General features: G+C 41.5%; 1 protein-coding gene across 1 annotated transcript in view; it reads right to left on the bottom strand.

The window, feature by feature from the left end:
* itga8 (integrin, alpha 8) overlaps positions 1-21,527 on the bottom strand; it is a 270,386-nt gene that overhangs the window by 59,992 nt on the left and 188,867 nt on the right. Inside the window, exons 22-25 of the mRNA XM_072253739.1 lie at positions 20,169-20,248; positions 16,940-17,020; positions 10,493-10,598; positions 8,869-9,027 (exon numbers count right to left, since the gene is read on the bottom strand). Coding sequence (XP_072109840.1) covers positions 8,869-9,027; positions 10,493-10,598; positions 16,940-17,020; positions 20,169-20,248 — 426 coding nt within the window. The remainder of the gene's footprint in view (positions 1-8,868; positions 9,028-10,492; positions 10,599-16,939; positions 17,021-20,168; positions 20,249-21,527) is intronic.

Genomic DNA, 21,527 nt, shown 5'->3' with positions numbered 1-21,527 from the left:
TTGCCAAGACATTAGATGAGGAAGGTGCATGTATTGATTCAGGATAAGACATTAATAATCCTTGGCCAAAATATTCCCAAGACAAGTATTAACCATTCTAGCCTACTCTAATGTTTTGAGATCATTAGTCTTGTGAATAACGATTTGATTAAGCTGACATGCAGTACATCTTTATTTGAGTTCCAGTAGGCAGCCGTTCAGAGATCAGTATCTCTGCTATTTCCAGCTACTTGTGCCTGATAGGAGGCACAGTCCATATTTTCAACTCTTCAGTCTTCTTAGCAGGGTTTGCCAGGACTCTTCTGATCCTAACCCTGATGTATTTCAAATTTGTCCGAAAATCCAGGTGAAGAGGAAGAAGCTCTGGCTGGGATATGACAGGGAGATTTTTATTTTGTGCTTATTGTGAAGGCTAATCATCATGTGCATACTTCAGTCATTGTGGCTGTGTATAGATCGAGGTTTGGTTTATTGGGGCCACGCTGTTTCCTTAAGCAGTGATGTGAACGGTGGGGATCACTGCTCCATGCTGTGAATGACTGCTTGCTTTAACATATTGTGAGGATAGGGATGGGTAGCTGTATCTGCTGAACTGTCCAGTCACCGCAGGAGTTTCTAATTCCTTGAGCACAAACAATCTGCTGGAGGAATTTGACAGGTTCAGCAGCATCGGAATGGAATTGTTGACATTTCTGGTCGAAACCCTGCATCAGACTGACTTAATTCCTAGAAATGCCTAATTCAAACTCCTACAAAAATCCAGAGGGAATGATGGGCGACCAGGCTATAATTACCTTCGGTGTAATGAGCATGCATTGAAACATGGGAGTTGTGCCTTTCCTTCTTAAGGATCATGGTTGTTAGTTGCCTTCTCTTTTTGGCCTAGCATGTCAAAAGGCATTTAATTTACTCATATAAATACACTCAGTGACCACTTTATTGGATACATCTGTACACTTGCTTGTTAATGCAAATATCTAACGAGCAATCATGTGGGACCATGCATAAAAGCATGCTGACATAGTCGTGGAGTTCAGTTAGGGAAGAAATGTAATCTAAGTGACCTTGACCGTGGACTGATTGTTGGTGCCAAAAGGGGTGGTTTGAGTATCTCAGAAACTACTGATCTCCTGGGACTTTCAAGTACAAAAGTCTCTAGAGAATGGTGTGAGAAACAAAAAACGTCCAGAGAGCAGTGAACTATGGTCAAAAATGCCTCGTTAGTGAGAAAGACAACTCAAATAACCGCATATTATACCAATGATGTGCTAAGAGCATCTCTGAATGCACACCACATCGAACCTTGAAGCGAATGGGCGACAGTAGCAGGAGAGAGGTACCTAATAGAGTGGCAACTGAGTGCAGATGCGATTAGATTGGCATCCTGTCAGCACAGAAATGCTGAACGGAAGGGACTGTTCCTGAGCTGTGACATCCTATTAAACATTAAAACATAACCCCAACTCATTTATGAAAATGTAAATTATTCACTACTCAGTCTTTTCACTTCTAGGAGTTCCTCTGCATTCAAATAAATGCATAATTTCCTCTTTGCCTAGACTAGCCTGGCACAGGTTCAGTAGTCAAATGTTCCAGTGTAGCTGCTAAGGGACTGGAGAAAGTTCAATCCCCATCATTGGATGTTATGCCCAATTTAGATGTTGCCAGGGAAACTCAGCCAGCAAGTTTCCACCTACTGCATTTCCACAACAACCCTAAACTTCCTGACATTAAGGAAGTTATCAGCAGGTTGAGATGAAATTGCCAGCACTTTACAGGGTGCTTCAGTCTCTTGTTCGTGCATTAGTAACATTTTTAAATCTTGTCCGAGAAAACCTCTCTAATCATATCCAAGATGTTTGCAGACACGTTTGTGATTTTATTAAATAATTAAATAATTGGTAGTGTACTTTCAGCATACAAACATTTCCTTGCTAGGCATACTAATGCATGCAATAAGCTAAAGCCCGAAAGCATCTTTGTATTTCCCAACCAGTCTTGCTGAAGCAATTTTTAATTAACTGCAAATGTTCGAAATTCTTTAGTGAATACTGAATGTTCTGGAAAGATTATATTGTTTACACTTGAATTTCACACGGGCCTTGGGCTCACATGGCAAAAAATTTGAAGAAAACAAAAAGCAAATGCATGCACTCAACTACACATGCAGTAAAAAAAGAATATCCTGGAAAACTCAGCTATTCAGGCAGCATGAGAGGACTTAGAAACAGAAACGATAAGAGCTATTGTTGGAAGTTCTGGAGTCACAGAGCAGATTCCTTGCACCACTTGTCTATGCTGACTACGTTGCCCAGTCAGCAAGTCCCTCCTGTTAGCATTTGGCCCATTGCTCTCTAAACTTCTCCTACCTCAAACACCACCAGCCTGAAGCATTAACACCTTTTCTTCTCTCTATAGATGTTGCCTGACTTGCTGTCCACTCACAGTGCTTTTTTTAAAAAAAAAATCTATTATTCTCTATGGGCTGTGATGCTGAGATATTGTTATGTTTCAGAAATCAACTCTGAATCTTGTGTAACAAGAACGCAAATGCTGGAAGAACTTAGGCTTGTAGGCAACATTAGTGCAAAAAATATCAGTTAATGTTTTGGGTCATGGATTCTTCCTCAGATATGGGAAGAAGAGAGTAGAGGGTTGACTGCTTTCAGGACCAGAGCCAGAGGGAGGAATGAGATGTAAGACACTATAAGGAGATTGGTTAAGACAAACAAGGTGATAAAAGTGCACGAGCGCTGTCTAGAGGGTGGCTTTATTTATTCATTCCAGGGCTGTGGTTTTGCAGGTTAAACCAACATTTAATTGCACAGCAACACACATAAAGGTTGCTGGTGAACGCTGCAGGCCAGGCAGCACCTCAAGGAAGAGGAACAGTCGACGTTTCCGGCCAAGACCCTTCGTCAGGACTAACTGAAGGAAGAGTTAGTAAGAGATTTGAAAGTGGGAGGGGGAGGGGGAGATCCGAAATGATAGGAGAAGACAGGAGGGGGAGGGATGAAGCCAAGAGCTGGACAGGTGATTGGCAAAAGGGATATGAGAGAATCATGGGACAGGAGGCCTAGGGAGAAAGAAAAGGGAGGGGGGGAACCAGAGGATGGGCAAGGGGTATAGTGAGGGAGACAGAGGGAGCAAAAGGAGAGAGAGAAAAAGAATGTGTGTATATAAATAAATAATGGATGGGGTACGAGGGGGAGGTGGAGCATTAGCGGAAGTTTGAGAAGTCAGTGTTCATACCATCAGGTTGGAGGCTACCCAGACAGAATATAAGGTGCTGTTCCTCCAACCTGAGTGTGGCTTCATCTTGACAGTAGAGGAGGCCGTGGATAGACATATCAGAAAGGGAATGGGACGTGGAATTAAAATGTGTGGCCACTGGGAGATCCTGCTTTCTCTGGCGGACAGAGCCTAGGTGTTTAGCAAAATGATCTCCCAGCCTGTGTCGGGTCTCAACAATATATAGAAGGCCACATCGGGAGCACCAGACGCAGTATATCACCCCAGCCGACTCACAGGTGAAGTGTCGCCTCACCTGGAAGGACTGACTGGGGCCCTGAATGGTGGTGAGGAAGGAAGTGTAAGGGCATTTGTAGCACTTGTTCCGCTTACAAGGATAAGTACCAGGAGGGTGATCGGTGGGGAGGGATGGAGGGGACGAATGGACAAGGGAGTCACGTAGGGAGCGATCCCTGTGGAATGCAGGGGGGGGGGAGGGAAAGATGTGCTTAGTGGTGAGATCCCGTTGGAGGTGGCGGAAGTTATGGAGAATTATATGTTGGACCTGGAGGCTGGTGGGGTGGTAGGTTACGACAAGGGAAACCCTATTCCTAGTGGGGTGGCGGGAGGATGGGGTGAGAGCAGACGTGCGTGAAATGGGGGAGATGCGTTTGAGGGCAGAGTTGATGGTGGAGGAAGGGAAGCCCCTTTCTTTAAAAAAGGAGGACATCTCCCTCGTCCTGGAATGAAAAGCCTCATCCTGAGAGCAGATGCGGTGGAGACGGAGGAATTGCGAGAAGGGGATGGCATTTTTGCAAGAGACAGGGAGAGAAGAGGAATAGTCCAGATAGCTGTGAAAGTCAGTAGGCTTATAGTAGACAAATCCTGACCAAGTGTCTCAGCCCGAAACGTTGACTATTTATTTCCCTCATATATGCTGCCTGACCTGCTGATTTCCTCCTGCATTTTGTGTGGGTTGCTCAAGATCTTCAATATCTACAGGATCTCTTGTGTATTTAATTGGACATGTCGATTGCCCTTGAGGTGGTCATGGTGGGCTGCCTTCTTGAACTGCTGCAATCGTTGAGCTGTAAGGAGCATCTCCAGGATTTTGATCCAGCAACGATGAAGGAACAGGAATATATTTCCAAGTCAGGATCGTGTGTGGCTTGGAGGACAATCTCAGGGTGATGGCATGTTTTTCTTGCCCTCGTCCTTCTAGCTAGCAGAGGTTGTGGGCTTGGAAAGCGTTGTCTAGGGGGAACAAAATGAGAAGGCTCCAGAGGAATGATGTACACATGTATGGTTGAACTTGATGACTTGAGAATGGGAAACATTGAAACTGGAAAGTTCGAAGTTCATTGCAAAGGTTTCTAAAGTGGCTGGTTAAAATATATGATTTTTTTTTGTCAAGTTTATATTGGGTTCACTATGGTAACAGAGGAGGCTGCATACAGACAGCTCAGAATAGCGATAGGATTGAGAATTAAAGTGGCAATAAAGGGAAGCTACAGATGACCCCTGCAGACTGAGTGCACGTGTTTAGCAAAGCCATCAACCAGTCTATGTCTAGTCTCTCAAATGTAGAGGAGGTTGCATTGTGAAGACCGAACATGGTGAGTAAATTACAAGTGCAAGGGAATTGCTAATTTACCTGGAACGATTGTTTGGGTTTAGATGGCGGGAAGGGATGAGGTGAATGGACAGGTGTCACATCTCCTCAGCAAGTGTGGGAAGCCACTGTGAGAAGGGCAGTGGTGGGAGGGGACAGAAGAGTGCACTAGGGAGTGGTGAAGAGAGCAACCCCAGTACAATTCAGAAAGGGGAGAAGAGAGGGCCATGTGACTGGCGACAGGCTCATGTTAGAGCTGGTAGAAAGTGGAAAATCTTTTGTCTTACACCTCAGTCCTCACAAGTTCTGCTTTAAGAACTGAAATCACTCTTCTACTTCCCCCATTTCCCAGAAAGGTTTCCTCACCTGAAATGTTTTCTCCTTCCACCGATACTGCTTCACTGGTTGAGTTCTTCCAGCACTTGTTTTGACTTTTCACTTCCGATTTTTCATACTCACCTCGATGAGTATGCCTCAGCTGTCAAGGACTTTATTTGGAAATGCATGGAGGACGCAAGACGATCCAGGTATTCCCTAACCGGAAACCTTGGATGAATTATGAGGTCAAGTCCCTTTTGAAGGTTAGAGCTGCGGCTTTTAGGTCCGGGGATACCAGTCGCTACACGGAATCCAGGTGTGAATTCCAGAAAGCCATTAAGGGCGCCAAGAGGCAATATCGAGCCAAGTTGGAAGCCCAGGCTAACCAAAAGGATGCCAGAAGACTATGGAAGGGTCTAAATGAGATCACTGGGTGCAAAGAAAAGGCTGGGAATATCAACAACAGTGGCGCTTCTCTTCCTGACGAACTTAACTAATTCTACGCAAGATTCGAACAGAAGAGGAGCATCCTGCTCCCTCTGGATGAACCGGACCTGGTGGCATTGAGATTCATCGCCACCAAGGAGGACGTTAGAAGGGCCTTCCTGAAGATAAATCCAAGGAAGGTGACGTTGGACCAGATGGCGTCCCGGGACGGGTTCTCCGGGCCTGTGCAAGCGAGCTAGCTGGAGTGTTTGCTGACATCTTCAACTGCTCCTTGCACTTAGCAAGGTGGCATGCCTGAATGACTATCGACCTGTGGCTCTGACACCAATTGCTATGAAGTGCTTCGAGCGACTGGTTATGGCACAATCAACCACAGCCTACCGGTCAACCTCGACACTTTGCAATTCGCCTACCGGAGCAACAGGTCAACGGGAGATGCCATCTCTCTGGCCCTACATTCCTCCTTAGAGCACTGGAGAATAAAGACGCATACGTAAGGCTCCTTTTCATGACTACAGCTCTGCTTTTTATACCACCATTCCAAATAAACTGATTCCTAAGCTCCAGAACCTGGGCCTTAGCATTCAGATCTGCAGCTGGATCTTCAACTTCCTCACAGACAGGACCCAGGCTGTAAAAATAGGGGACAAGCTCTCCTCTACAATCACTCTGAGAACCGGTGCCCCACAAGGCTGTGTAATCAGCCCCCTGCTGTACTCACTGTACACCTATGATTGTGTAGCCAAATTTCCATCAAACTCAATATATAAGTTTGCTGATATACACAACAATTGTAGGCCGTATCTCGGGTAATGATGAGTTTGAGTGCAGAGAGGAAATTAAGAACCTGGTGGCATGGTGTGAAGACAATAACCTATCCCTCAACGTCAGCAAGACAAAAGAATTGGTTGTTGACTTCAGAAGGAGTAGCGGACCGCACGACCCAATTTACATCGGTGGTGCGCAAGTGGAACAGGTCAAATCTTTAAGTTCCTCGGGGTCAATATCACAAATGACCTGACTTGGTCCAACCAAGCAGAGTCCACTGCCAAGGCCCACCAGCGCCTTTACTTCCTGAGAAAACTAAAGAAATTTGGCCTATCCCCTAAAACCCTCAATAATTTTTATAGATGCACCATAGAAAGCGTTCTTCTAGGGTGCATCACAACCTGGTATGGAAGTTGTTCTGTCCAAGACCGGAAGAAGCTGCAGAAGATCGTGAACACAGCGCAGCGCATCACACAAACCAATCTTCTGTCCTTGGACTCACTTTACACCGCACGCTGTCAGAGCAGTGCTGCCAGGATAATCAAGGACACGACCCACCCAGCCAATTCACTTTTCGTCCCTCTTCCCTCCAGGAGAAGACTCAGGAGCTTGAAGACTCGTACGGCCAGATTTGGGAACAGCTTCTTTCCAACTGTGATAAGACTGCTAAACGGATCCTGACCCATATCTGGGCCATACCCTCCAAATATCCGGACCTGCCTCTCGGTTTTTCTGCACTACCTTACTTTCCATTTTTCTATTTTCTATTTATGATTTATAATTTAAATTTTTAATATTTACTATCAATTTGTAATCCAGGGAGTGGGAAGCGCAGAATCAAATATCGCTGTGATGATTGTACGTTCGAGTATCAATTGTTTGGCGACAATAAAGTATAAAGTATAAAGCATCTGCGGTTTTATTTACTTTCTGACTCCTGAGTGTCAGAGATGCCATCCATGGTAAGCTTTCCCAGCAACTTGCAGTGACAAGTGGACACCATCAGCAAGGCAAGTTCTTTATTATATCTGATGGAGTCACGAGGAGCTGAAAGTTTGCTCTCAACTCACAAATACACTTCATAGTTCATAATGAACTTTGTATTATTCATGTCCTTCTCCGTCAACCACAGGACTCCCATCAGGTAATGCATGTACCCTAGCTGTGGTTGGACTTTCTGTAGAGCATCCAAGATGCATAAAGTGTCATATATGACCAGTTAGTCATGACACAGCTATAGGAAAAATAAGGGGATGGATGACTAGCAGGGAGGGCAATAAGGACAGGCAGGTAGTGTGGGAGACCCCGATGGTCATTCACACAAAAGATTCTGCAGATGTTGAAAATCTTGAGCAATACATTTGAAGTGCTGGAGGAACTCAGCAAGTCATGCAGAACCTATGAAGGGGAATAAATAGTCGACATATTGAGCAGGACAAGGAAGGAAGATGGCTGAAGCCGAATTAGAAGGTGGGGGGAGGGAAGAAGTGCAAACTGGTCAGAGGTAGTTGAAACCAGGTGAGGGAGAAGGCGAGTCGGTCGGAGAGGGGAGGTGAAGTAAGAAGCTGGGAGGTGACAAGTGTAAGAGGTAAGAGGGTGAAGAAGGAGGTATCAGTCTGGTTGATATCCTCTTTTAGGCAAAACAACCACAATTGTACGCAATATCTCAGAACCAGATTCATGAAGGCTGTACATAATTGTAGAAATACATCCTTACTCTTACACACAGATCCTTGAACTAAGACCAACAAGCCATTTACTTTTCAAATTACCTTATGCACCTACACTTTAACTTTTAATGTGAGGATGCCCAAATCCCTCTGAACATCAATATTTTGCAATATTTATGATTTAAAATACACTCAACAATATTTTTTCTAGAAATGGAAAGCATAGATTTAACATTTACACCATCATTTGGTTATAATTATATAAAGAACAAAAAACTCATAAGTTACATTTATGACAATCAAAAAAAATAATGCCACCGAAACAAGTAGTAACAGTGACAAAATTCTAAGTTGGACATAAGACCATCTGTTACTTTTAACTTTTTATCATCATCCAAATCTGAAACAGAATCAATTATGTTAAGTATGCAAAATGCATTTTGAAGAGTGTCCAATCAATTTGACATGAATTATATTCTGTTAAATTTGGTACAAATATAAATCTGCTCCATTGACTGCATCACATGAAACTGGTTCTCAGTCCTGCATTACCTACGCATTGTGAGCTCCTGCTGTTACAGATGGAAAAACAGTTCTCCTTAACTTTACACAGCAAGTGTGCACTTTTCAAAGAATAAAAATCACATCTATCAACTCGAATTGTCATGGTTTAGAATGGCTGAGTCACTTAAATAATCATTTTGTCAAACTTTTGGCCTAAACACTGAGTGTTTGATTTCTCCTCAGATTTTACTCCACAGACTCAATTGAATCAATTACTGAACAGTGATCATTCATAGAAAACAGGAAGGCGATGCCTACCTCTAGGTGGAGTGGATTAATTGTAGCATTCATGTGGCAGTATAAAGGTCCTTCTGTCCGCATCTGTAGGATATACAGGAGATGCTCGTCTCGGTAACGTGTTGGCCAATCCACTTCCATGACCGCAGCACCGACTGCACTCGGACCATTGTTATGCAGCTGTACAAATGTTGGAAAGTCAATAGATGCTTTCCTTTTGGTAACTAAAAGCAGGGTGTCTATAACAGAAGGCCGAAGGGATTGATTCCTACAAAGCAAATTATTACCCAAGAAGCATTTGAAAGTACAGTATGATAAAGAACCCTTGATTAATACTGGAGCAGTGTATATCAGCCAGCTGACCCCAGAGGATATAATGGTCAGTTTCGACATGGTGTTCCTGTTAAAAAGAACTCCAATCAAGGACACCTTGATCCTCCTCCGGCCAAGGTTTGATAAGGGTCCCACTGACCTTTTTGAACCCATCCTTACATCAACGTACTTCCTCTACTATAAACAAATGGATGGAGTGGCCTTGGGATCACCCTTGTTGCTGGCTATTGCTATTTTTTTCATTGAGGAGAGGGCTTTGAGTTCATCGCACCTACACCCCAAATGCTTCTTCAAACACATTGATGACACCTTTGTAGTGTGGCCCCATCAACTCCAGGTACTCCAACAGTTTCACAACCACCTGAACAGTATACATCCAAACATTCAATTTATGATGGAGCTGGAGAAGAATGGCTGCCTCGTACTCCTGAACATTCTAACACGATGGAGACTGGATAGTAGCCTCGGACATGGTGTCTATCAGAAACCCACTCACACGGACTTGTGCCTCAACAAGAACAGCCACCATTACACCTCCCAATATACAGAGGTTCTTTCTACTTAGATTAACTGGGCAAAAACTATTTCAGACCCAGAGAAGCTCCACAAAGAAATAAGATGTTGATACAGAATTGCTACAGGGTAAAGGAAATAAATCAGACCCTTAAAAGGCCTGACGGGAAAACCAAGAAACCTAAAGGCAATAAGGAATCCGTCGTTACCGCCTGTGTTCCCTATATTTCTATGGTTTCTGGAAGGATTGTCAAGATTCTGAAGAAATACCAGGTTAATACCATCCACAAACCCATAAGGCAAATCAAATCACAGCTTATGTGGGTAAAAGATGAAGGTCCCGCCCCAAGAACTGGAATTTGATTGTAAGCAAGCTGGGAGAGCAGAAAAATGATTGGATGAGGACTAACAAATCAGGAGATGGGGGTATAAATACCACCGGACTAGACATGCCCAGGCATCAGCCCTGATGAAGGTGGCAGAGCTGGTCATCAAAACGTCGGTTATAATACCTGTAACCCGGCTGGAAGAGTGAGAAGAGTTTATTCATCATATATGCTGGGAAAGCACCAGATCTTAATACAGTCATATGAAATCAACCTTCCCACAGATTGTTCAAATATATATTAAATCCAATTAGTGATATAAATTGGTTAGCATTCATTGCTTCTTGACCCAAAATTTAACAGTTTAACAGCAACAAATTTACATCATTCAGTTTCATCACTTCATTATTACTCTTTAAATATCCTTCAAAATGACTTTTAAGAATCAATTTTGTTTTAGAATGAGAACTCACTTCATAAACATGGTGAACCTGAGGTCCAATGTGCTCATCTTTCTTGGGTCTATCTTTAATCTTCCAGTCAGAGTTCGGCAAAAAGATTTGCTCAGGATGGGACACCCTATGATAAGAACACAGTTGCTTAGTCTTTGTGGTCAAGCTCTTGACAACGTGCTCAGTTACACACATGAAAGGATAAAAACAGAAATGCATGTAATAAACACAAGACCAGACAGTTGCTTCAGATAAAAGGGAAAAGTAGATTTACAGATTCAGAAGGGGGCTCAATATGAACCCTTCAAAGATACAATTGAGAGCATCACATCTAACATTTTATTAAAAAAGAAAGCATTTTTATTCATCCACAACCAAAGCTATACAAAGTAAAAGTATGTTAAGGGAATTAATTTTTCCCAATTCTCTTCAATGCAATTCAACTAATTAAAATCAGACTAACCAGATGAAGAAAAACACATTTTCCTTCCTTCCCTTTTGTCATTTTCAAACTGAAAGTAAACAGTTTTTCTAAAGCAAAAATGTATTCCCTTCTTCTCAGATAGTAACTAAGACTATATTTAATTCATTTGTTAAAGAACAATCACCGATATTATTACAGGCCTGTTGAACAGAACTTAAAGACCATTATGAATACCAATATTTTTCTTTGTAGCTTCATTGAAGCTTCTATATCATTGAAAATTATGCAGTTTTGAACATTTTGAAATTCACCAACTATTAAACATTCTAGATGCTTGTGTGTGGGAGTAATCCCTGTGGTATGCCCTTCCTGTTCAAGTGATATGAATTCTCCCCTATCGTCCTGGACCGCAGTCATGTTGTGAAGCAAGCTTTGATTTTCTGTGCATTTTCTTAACCTTTAGCGGCAGTCTTTTTTCAGATTTATAATTTGCTACAATTCCAAGTAACGTAAATTCTATTTGTTCACTTCAAGTCAACAGTTGTTCTGTGAGTCTAAGGCATGATTTTATAATTGTCATATTTATAGAATGCTGATAATTTTGCATTCTGGAACAATAAATTTGTGGTGTGTCATAAATTAAATTTTAAGTTGATTGAAACAACATTGAAGAATTCTCATCATGCCACTGATTAAAGGATAGATAGTGTGAGAAGGCATTTAGCATTCACAATTTCCAGTGAACAGCAACAGACAACTGAATAGAGCCTTTACTGGGTTAGCTCAGAGGATATCAGATTGCATTTTGTCTTCTATTTTGGTCAGCAGCTTTTTTTTCCTCTGCAGACAAAAGTGAAAGACGTTTTTCCAATAAGTATAAAGAAGAGTAAAAAGTCTGCAAAGCTTCAGATATTACTGAAGTTATGGGGAGTGTGGGGAGGGGGAGAGATATCACTCTCTTGTAATGTGTGAAACTTGTTACAGACAGAGAAACAAAAGTCTGGGGTAACTACCAGGAAGAAGTTCTAAAGTAAAACTTTGATCAGTTTTTGTAATAAATTTCTAAGCCATGCTGAGAATTCAAGAGGCACTCCGAAGAAGTGATGTGATTGTGGAGATGCGCAGTTGAAAACATACACAAAGAGGCTTTCTTTTAATAATACTGGGGAAGAAGATGTTAAAGCAATGAAGTGATATCATCTCAGCGGAATGCCTCTGCTCCCATTAGCTGTAATATTTAAAACAAAGGTTCCAGCTATTGCTGAAGCTTCAGATGTTCTTTCTATAAATTCTGTCTTCTTCCAGTTTGATTATTTCAGGTCAGGTGAAACATAACGAAAACTGTCAGAATCATAGCTATTCCAGTTGAAAAAAGGCAAAAGAACTACTCATAAATTCAGATATGTGACATTTTTTAAATGATATGCTTATCCTGCTATTGAAAACAAATATGCTTCCAAAAATGGACTCAGGATGTGACTAACTGACCAATTGTCACTTGAGGAATGCACTCTGAGAAGAGCTGATTGATAGCTGCAGCTTTTGACATGATCATGGTCACACAAGGTACAGAATTGTAAGCCATCAAACCAGAAACGATCGAGGAACTAGATGTTGAAACCAGCATGGGACATGAGTAGGAGGAGAACACTGAGGTGATGCGATCCTGACAGTACCGTGGCCATTGTCATTCCTGGGTCACATGGAGGTCACAGGGAAGAACATGCAGTGAAATGACTTCGATGATTAATTACAGTGCACTCAGTGGATATTATAGCAGCTATCGTGGGTAGATATTCACTCCAGTGCCAGTAGCTCTGATTGGGAAAAATTTATTCATATTTTTGAGTGTTTCTTTTAATATAAACTCCCATTCAAATGACTGCCAAATGCTGCCAATTTGAAATTGCTAGATCTTTTCCCTCTGTTCATTTCTAGTAATGTGACAAACTTTTAAACTTCCTTACCCTGAGATCTGAGACCTTGTATTAGCTGTCTCTTCTACCTCTATCCCTTCCCCTAGATACTGCATTAACAAAGCTTTCTCAGATTTTATTCTGACAGTCCCTTGTGGCCTCTTCATGCTCATCTTGCCAAGAGACCCACCTCCAATTACTTTGATTTTTTTCACACGTTCTGCAGCAAACATAAAGGAGACCCATCTCATACTGGTCATTCTCTTTACTCCCCCCTTCCACAAGCTTAACAACACAACAACACATACCATCAGACTCAAGGACAGCTTCCATCCTGCTGTACAAGACCTTTCAAAGGACCTCTCATGTAATAAAGAACATTTGACCTCGTCTTGATCCTTGCACAATAGTTGTCTATTTGCTCTGTACTTTCACTGTAACTGTAACATTAAATTATGCATTTCTGTGCTACCTCAACTTATTAATGTGGAGGATGATCTGTCTAGATAGCATGCAAGTTAATGCTTTCCATTGTATCTTGGTGCATGTGACAAGAGACCAATTATCAACTGACCCTTGTGGCCTCTCCTACCTTTCTCCCCATTCTCTCACAAATCTCTACAGATGTACCATGGAGAGCATTCTAACTGGTTGCATCACTGCCTGGTGTAGTAGGGTCATAGAATCAGAAGAAGCTGCAAAAAAGCTGCTAAAGTAAATTCAGCCAGCTTCATCATGGGCACTAGCCTCCCCAGCGCCGAAGAAACCTTCAAAAGGTGATGCATCAAAAAAAGTGGCGTCCATCATTAAGGACCTCCATCACCCAGGACATGCTCTCTTCTTATTGCTACCTTCAGGAAGGAGGTACGGGAACCTGAAGACATACACTCAATGTTTCAGGAATAACTTCCTTCCCCTCTTCCATCAGATTTCTTTCTATCTTTCCTTCCTCCACCTTCTCTACAACTCAAAACTTGCTTTCTTACTTTTCTAGTTCTGGTGAAGTGTCTCTGTATTGAAACTTCTACACTTCTTCTCTCTGCCCTGATGCTGCCTGAACAGCTGAATGCTTCCAGTATTTTCTGTTTTATTCTTTTGATTTCATAACCACTGAAAATGGTAAGATTCATGTCCTTTACAGATACAGAAGGATTTCAAGATCGTATTGAATCTTTTATCAATTAAAATATTCTGACAGGAGAAAACTATTTTAGTCTACATTTTATTTTAGTCTACATTTTTGTGTCCTGCTGCAAAAGTGTTTAGTAACAGCATAAGAAAAAAAGATTGGGAAGAATTAAAAACAGGAAATACCCCATAACCATTTGCTAGATAAGGAGGTTCTGTACCACTGCATTACTTCAAGTTTGTTGAGAATGCCATTACAAATATTTCTGAATATGATTTAATCAGATAAACTCAAGCACCATTTACAGGAAGTATAGTTTGTTGAATTGGGATCAAAATGAAAACTTGTAATGCAACTACAGAAAAAGAAAACATTTCATTTATCCATTGCCTTTTGCATGCCAAAATACCTCATGGCTAGTGAAAACAATTTTTCAGATTCACAATGGAAGAAGAAAATCCCTAAACTATGAGGAGAAGCTGAAAAAACAACCAATTTAGCACATCAGGACTGTGAAACAGGCATATTTGGTAGAAAGAGTCTAGTATGCACTAGGCAAAATACTCAGTCTCCAAATATATCAGGATAAAAGTGTTTAATAAGAATGCCTAGAGCAGGGGTTCCCAATCTGGGGTCGATGGCCCCTCAGTTAATGGTAGGGTCCATGGCTCAAAAACAGTTTGGAACCCCCGGCCTAGAGGAATATTAGATTTTTCTTTACCTTCTATTGTCACTTTGATTCACTTTATAACTAGTCTTTTAAAATGTTTTCACATATTGTAACAAACCAATTACCGGATATACTTTACCAATTGACTCAACTGCAAAATAAAAAAAAAGGTTTGCCAAACTGATGGATTGGCAAGACTAGGTGAAAGGAAGCCATTGAGAAATTATTTTGTTTGAAAACAACATGGAAACAATGACCATGATTTTATATTGGTGTAATTAGATAAAAGAAAATAAAACTGAATATTAATTATCACACTTCCACAGCCACCATCAATCATCAGACTGCAACATTCACTTTAACAGCTCTATTCCCTTCCTTGCTGAAGCCAAACTAGCACACATCCTGGAAGACTGAGATTAGACACACACAAAATGAGATAAAGTGAATGCGGTAAAAATAGCCCATAGATATTAACAAATGCATAAACACTGTGGGGATTTTAAACACCCTCCCCGCAAATAATAGATCAGATAATGGAAAAGTATACATAATTGAAGAATTCTGCTGTTGACCTACCATGGAGATTTTAATGATGGCACATTGTATGGGATGTTGGTGTGCAGCTGAATTGGTTGGCCACTTCATTATTTTATTTAAGCCATTCAAGGAACTGGTTAAAGTTTAATTCTGACTTCCCTGGGTTATCAACGTGTTGATTTACACTTACTTGTCTATTTTCAGAGCATGGCTCCTCTAATCCTTTTACTCTTTTTCTGTTCAAATAATAAGTCTCTCTATTAACAGCAACCATCCATTCAACTTTTATCAACCCACTAGGCATATATATTTATAAATTTATAAACTTTTGAATTTCTTCCACCATCCCTCCCCCCCTCCCCAGACAGATGCTGCTTGACCTGCTGAGTTCCTCCACAGAGTGATTGTTGCTCTAGATTGCAACATGTGCAGCATCTCTTCAGTGTTGGCATTGTCTTCCAAATTACCAGCACCCAATAATATATATTCATATTTAAATATGATGATATTTCCAAACACCAAGTCAAAATAATTTATGAGCTTTATTTTAAAAGTAACAATGGTCCTGCCTTGCATACCCATTCTACATCTCATAAACATGGGGAAGTCCTACCATATGTTTTCCAGATTTAGCTGTTTTTAATCAACCTGGCCCTTCATTCTTTCTTTTCCTTATATCGCCCTTTCAAACACATCATGAAATTCATGTTTATCACATCCAGTACACTGTCATCACCTACACTTTCTGTTACTTTGTTGAAGCAAATTAAAATAACTGTAATAAATGGAAAGCTCTTTATAGCCACAGACACACTTCTGAAATGCAGTCTCCATTTGTAATGTAAGAAACACAACAGAAACGTCCACCGTACTTTTTTCTATAGATGCTGCCTGGCCTGCTGAGTTCCTCCAGCATTTTGTGTGAGACACGTCAAGCTCCCACTAATAGTGGTGTAAATAACGAACTTCGGTGATGTTGGCTGAAAGGTAAATACTGGCCAGGACACCAGGAATGACTGCTTATTGATGGAGGACAATGGAATGTTTCACATCCACCTGAGAGAGTGTGCAGAACTTGACTTAATATTACATCTAAACAGAAGCTCCCTCAGGTGCTGCCCTGGACTGGCAGTCTAGATTGAGTTTGAAACTTTTGGCCTGGAGGAGACAGTACTAGTTACTGAGCCCCAGTGACTATGAAATGATTTAATAAGCCTGATTCAACAAAGCCATCAGTTTGGAGAATTATTGTCCAGATATCTTATATATAAAAATAACAGGTATTTTTGTATCTTGTGGATGAATTTTAACATTTTAAACATCAGATCAGCTTCATGTTATAATTTCACTCGTACTGAGCGTCTGGTTTCACTCAGTCAACTGTCTGTCCTGCATAACACAGTTTCTAAAGTACTGTGTGAGGAAGATGCTGGACTGCTGAAAAGGCTCACTACTCAGGACACCGAAGTGACAGAAAGCAGAAGTGGAGAGGAAGTGAAAAAGCAGGAAGGCACAGTCAGCAGATGCTAGACAAGAGAGGCCCACACCACCAACCCATACAACTATTAACATGGGATTGTTAGATGATCGTCCTGATTCTGGAATGGGGTGAACTTTAAGATGAGGAAGGAGAGAGCACGGGGGAAAATATCACCTCCATGGTGCACCTTTTCTTGATTGTTCAAAGAATTCAGGATAACTATCATTACGTAGCAAAAACTGTAAACTGGATGCTTGCAAATAAGAGATCCGGTCATTAACTAGTGAAGGAAAGAGTCAGTCCACTCACCCGCGAATGTCAACCCGAGACACTGCAGTGATGCTGATCTGCAGCTGCACAAGGTTGCTGTTTGGATTATCCTTATTTGAACTAAAATGCAAAGCAGATCAAAACTAGTACAACATTGGCAGAACTTCAAATTGTTATCTCTGTACTGAACAAATCAAAACTGGAGAAATTATATTAAAATGATATGCTACAGGAATTATACAATGATTGATATTTTTACTTAAACAGCATTAAGCAAAATATATTAACTTGCAAGTTGACGGTGTTTCTTAACAAAGGAATTGTTAAGGAATGATTTGAAAGTCAGAATAACAAAAACAATTTACTCATATTTATTGAGGTAAAGAAATACAATATCCAGGTTTCAGTTTAACTCATAAAACAATGTCAGAACATTCTTCATAACCAGCCCAGTTAGTCTGGGCTTTTACCGTATGACATATTTATTTTGCAAAACTGCATTAAACAGAATATGAATGATGAAGAGCTTGAGGCTCAATCAAATCTGGATATTTTACGTTGATAAACCTTTCAACCCATTCTTGGTTTTCTATTCTTATTTCATTTATTATAATATAATAGAGGTTTAACTGCAGAATGAACTACTCTGGCATTGCCCTTGAGGACTGGATAATCATTTAAGACAGAAATGTAGACCTCATTAAACTTCCAAGTGGTTTTACTAAAAATAAAATCAATTCAGGGAATAGAGAATTCAGAAGATTCACAACCCCCTGAAGGAAGAAATCCCTCCTTGCTCTGTCAAAAATGGATGACCTGTGGTCCACTGAGAAAAACATCCTCTCAGCAGTCATCCTGTTGTCCCCCCTCAGAATATAATGTTTCAATAAGATCATCTTTCACTCTTCCAATCCCCAATGAGCATAAGCCCAAACTAAATGTCGTTTCTTCACATGGCAACCTTATCATCCCAAATATCAACCTAGAAAGCCTTTTCCACACAGCCTCTTATGAAAGTATATTCATCTTTAAACCTGCAGAGCAAAACCCAATACACGTGCTCACAGCACGTATTGTGAGAATTGTTGTTTTGCAGCAGCAGTGCACAATAAGCTGTAAAAATAAATAAATAACACAAAAGAGGAAGAAGAAGATAGTGTTCATGGATCCCTCAGAAATATGATGGTGGAGAAGCGTTTCTTAAACTGTTGAGTGTGGGTCTTCGGACTCCTGTACCTCCTCCATGAAGGGCGCATGTCCAGATGGACACTGACTTCATGAGGTACTGCTTCTGAAGAGGTTGTCAGTGGAGGTGGGGGGGGGGTACTCGTAAGGGCACAGGCTGCGCCTACAATCCTCTCGTGATCCAGTGCTTTGGAACCTCCGTACCAGGCTGTGATGCAACCATCAGGATGCTGCCAACTGTATACCCTTTGAAATTTGCATGTTCCTCTAGCGACATACCAAATTTCCTCAAAATCCTAATGAAAAGGAACAACAAATATGCTTTCTTCATGACTGCATCCAATGTGCTGGGCCCAGGATGTTGGCACCCAGAAACTTGAGGCCGCTCACTCTTTCCAGCCCTCAATGAGGACTGCTGTGTGTTCTCCCAACTTTTGATTTTCTCCCAAAATCAATTCCTTGATCTCACTGATGTCGTGCAAGATTGTTGCTGCGGTACCACTCAAACAGCCAATCTATCTCACCACTGTACACTTCCTTGTCACGATCTGAGATTCTGCCGTCAACAGCGGTGTAACTTGTAGATGGTATTTGAGCTGTGCCTAACCAGACAATCATGAGTGTAGAGAGAGCAGAGCAGTGGTTAAGCACACATCCTTGAGGTGTGCCTCTTGATCATCAATGAGGAGATGTTATTACTGATTCGCACTGACCGTGGTCTCCCAACGAGGAGGCTGAGGATCTAGTTGCAGAGTGGGGTACACAGACCCAGGTTTTGAAGAATGTTTATTAGTAACGAGGAGATGATAGTGTTGAAGGCTGAGCTGTAATCAATAAACATCAGCCTGAGGTACGTATTGTTATCTAGGTGTTCCAAAGCCAAGTGAAGAATTAATGAGATTGCATCCACTGTAGACCAGCCGTGGAGCTAGCAGGTCCAAGTCCTTGCTCAGGCAGGAGTTAATACTAGCCGTGACCACACTAAATCAGGTCAGCATAAACAGTTTGCAGTAAAAATAGGAATTATATACTGCAAGTACACTCATATTACTATGTGTGTATAGCAATGTATGGAGAGTGACAGCTAAGGTGAGTGAACCACAGGCACAGGTGGGAATCTGACGTTTAGCTGACTGCAGAAATTTGGCTCCAGAGGGGGGCAGAACTGGGCATTCCTGATTACAAACTGAAGGACATGGAAGGAAAGAGGAATAGCAGTGTTGATTAAAGAGAATATTACAACGCTGGAGAAGTCGACAACGATCAGTTTGGTTAGAGGTAAGAAACAATAGAGGGAACATTATATTGCTGGGTGAATTATATAGGCCATCAATAAGTGGGACAAATATAGGAGAGCAAATAAGCAGGAAAATCACAAAAATGTAAAAACTGTTAAGGTGATTAATTGTGTTACAGCAAACTGATATAGCAATAGCTTTCAGCAGGGAAGGAGAGAGATTTGAATTTCAAGCTGTACTTGGCAAAAATACAAAACCTTATCATTTGCACAAAGAGATTCTACAGATGCTAGAAATCCATAGGAACACACAGAAAATGCTGAAGGAACTCAGCAGGTCAGGCAGCATCTATGGAGGGGAATAAACAGTTGACTCTTTATTCCTCTCCATAGATGCTGCCTGACCTGCTGAGCTCATCCAGCATTGTGTGTGTGTGTGTGTGTGTGTGTGTGTGTGTTACTCATCAGACTGGAAATGAGGGGGGAAGAAGCCAGAATTTGAAGGTTGGGAGAGGGGAGGGGGGGAATAGAAGGTTGATAGGTGAGGGGGACAGTATGCGAGTAGGGGAGGGATGGAGGTAACACAAATCCAACTGCTACTTGAAGTAGCAAGCCATTATCTTTTAGCAGATTCTCAACACCTCTGTATTCATGGTTTATGTATGTAAACATGGTGTTTGTGGTATTGGTTGTGTGCTGATGATAAGTGGGATACAGTGCATTCTTCCAGAAGAATGTCCAAAAGGAATTGAGGCAGATCAATGGATTTTACTCATGTTCATTCACTGAAGGCTCTGTTGCTCCGATTGCAGTTATAAACAAAGAAAAGGTTAAATTGCAACTCACCTTTTGATCTGCAGGTAAAAGCTGAGATTGGTATCTGTCTTTTCCAGCTGTTGAACTGAGAAACGTAGACCCACCGACAACTGGGGAGAAACAGAACACAGCATTAACAGCTGCTAATGTTTAAGTTTTCAACTCCTGCTGTGAACCACAGTTATAAACTACGGCACCAAAGAAATTAAGCCCACACAGCCTCTCACCTTCTTCAGCAGTAAATACACTAATTCACGCTGATTAGGTGGCTCATCAATTTATTTATTTATTTATCCTGGATGGCAGGTTAGGCTTTTCCCCCGTACTTCCTCGAAGTTTTAGAGTTTATACAACAGCTGGATAAAATTTGGAGATGTTGGGTTTGAAAATACCTCGTTGGGTGGGGTATGATACATCTTACTCATTCACTATAAGACCATAAGATATAGGAGCAGAATTAGGCCATTTGGCTCTTTGAGTCTGCTCCACCATTTCATCATGGCTGATCCAATTTTCCCTTCAGCCCCAGTCTCCTGCCTTCTCCCCCTCTCCCTTCGTGCCCCGACCAAGCAAGAATCTATCAACTTCTGCCTTAAGTATACATAAAGATGGCCTCCAGAGCTGCCCATGGCAAAGAATTTTACAGATTCAGTACCCTCTCACTGAAGAAATTCCTCCTCACCTCCATTCTAAAAGGACACTCCTCTATTCTGAGGTTGTGTTCTCTAATCTTAGACTCTGCCACCATAGGAAACATCCTCTCTCCATCCACTCTTTTAAGGTCTTTCAGTATTTGATGGTGCTGTGCTGTGCTGTGCTGTGTGATAGAGGCTCTAGACATACAGTACTGTAGAAGAAGTCTTTGGCACATGTACATATAGCCACAGTGCCTAAGGCTTTTGCACAGTACTGTAGTTTTCAACATGGAGCAGAGAGCAAATTCGTAAATCTGGCAGGAGCAGAGTATGTTGGGAATGGTGAAGGTGGAGAGCTGTGGAAGGGGTATGGGACAGGTGACAGAGAAGAAATGCCCAGGGTGTGTGCAGACACACCCAGTCCCGAGACACCAGGCAAGGTCATTTGATTCCAACCAAGTTCCTTACACAATGTCTCTCCAGTGCTTCCCACTGCCTCCCCCTCACTCAACCATGACTCCCCTCTCCCTGCTCCCTTCCCACACTCAGTCCACAGTACAGACCCACATCAGAATCAGTTTTATCATCATTCACATGTGTCATGAAATTTAGGTTTTCTTTGCAGCAGCAGTACAGTGCAATACATAAAGTTACTACAGTACTGTGCAAAAGTCTTATGCACCCTTGCCATATATACATATGTGCTCAAGACTTTTGCACAGTACTCTATATGTCTTATCAGTTTTTTTTTTAA

Source organism: Mobula birostris, chromosome 3 (assembly GCF_030028105.1).
Source record: "Mobula birostris isolate sMobBir1 chromosome 3, sMobBir1.hap1, whole genome shotgun sequence".
Classification (NCBI taxonomy): domain Eukaryota; kingdom Metazoa; phylum Chordata; class Chondrichthyes; order Myliobatiformes; family Myliobatidae; genus Mobula; species Mobula birostris.
The sequence above is the reverse complement of the archived record's forward strand: the minus strand, read 5'-3'. Positions and strand labels throughout refer to the sequence as shown.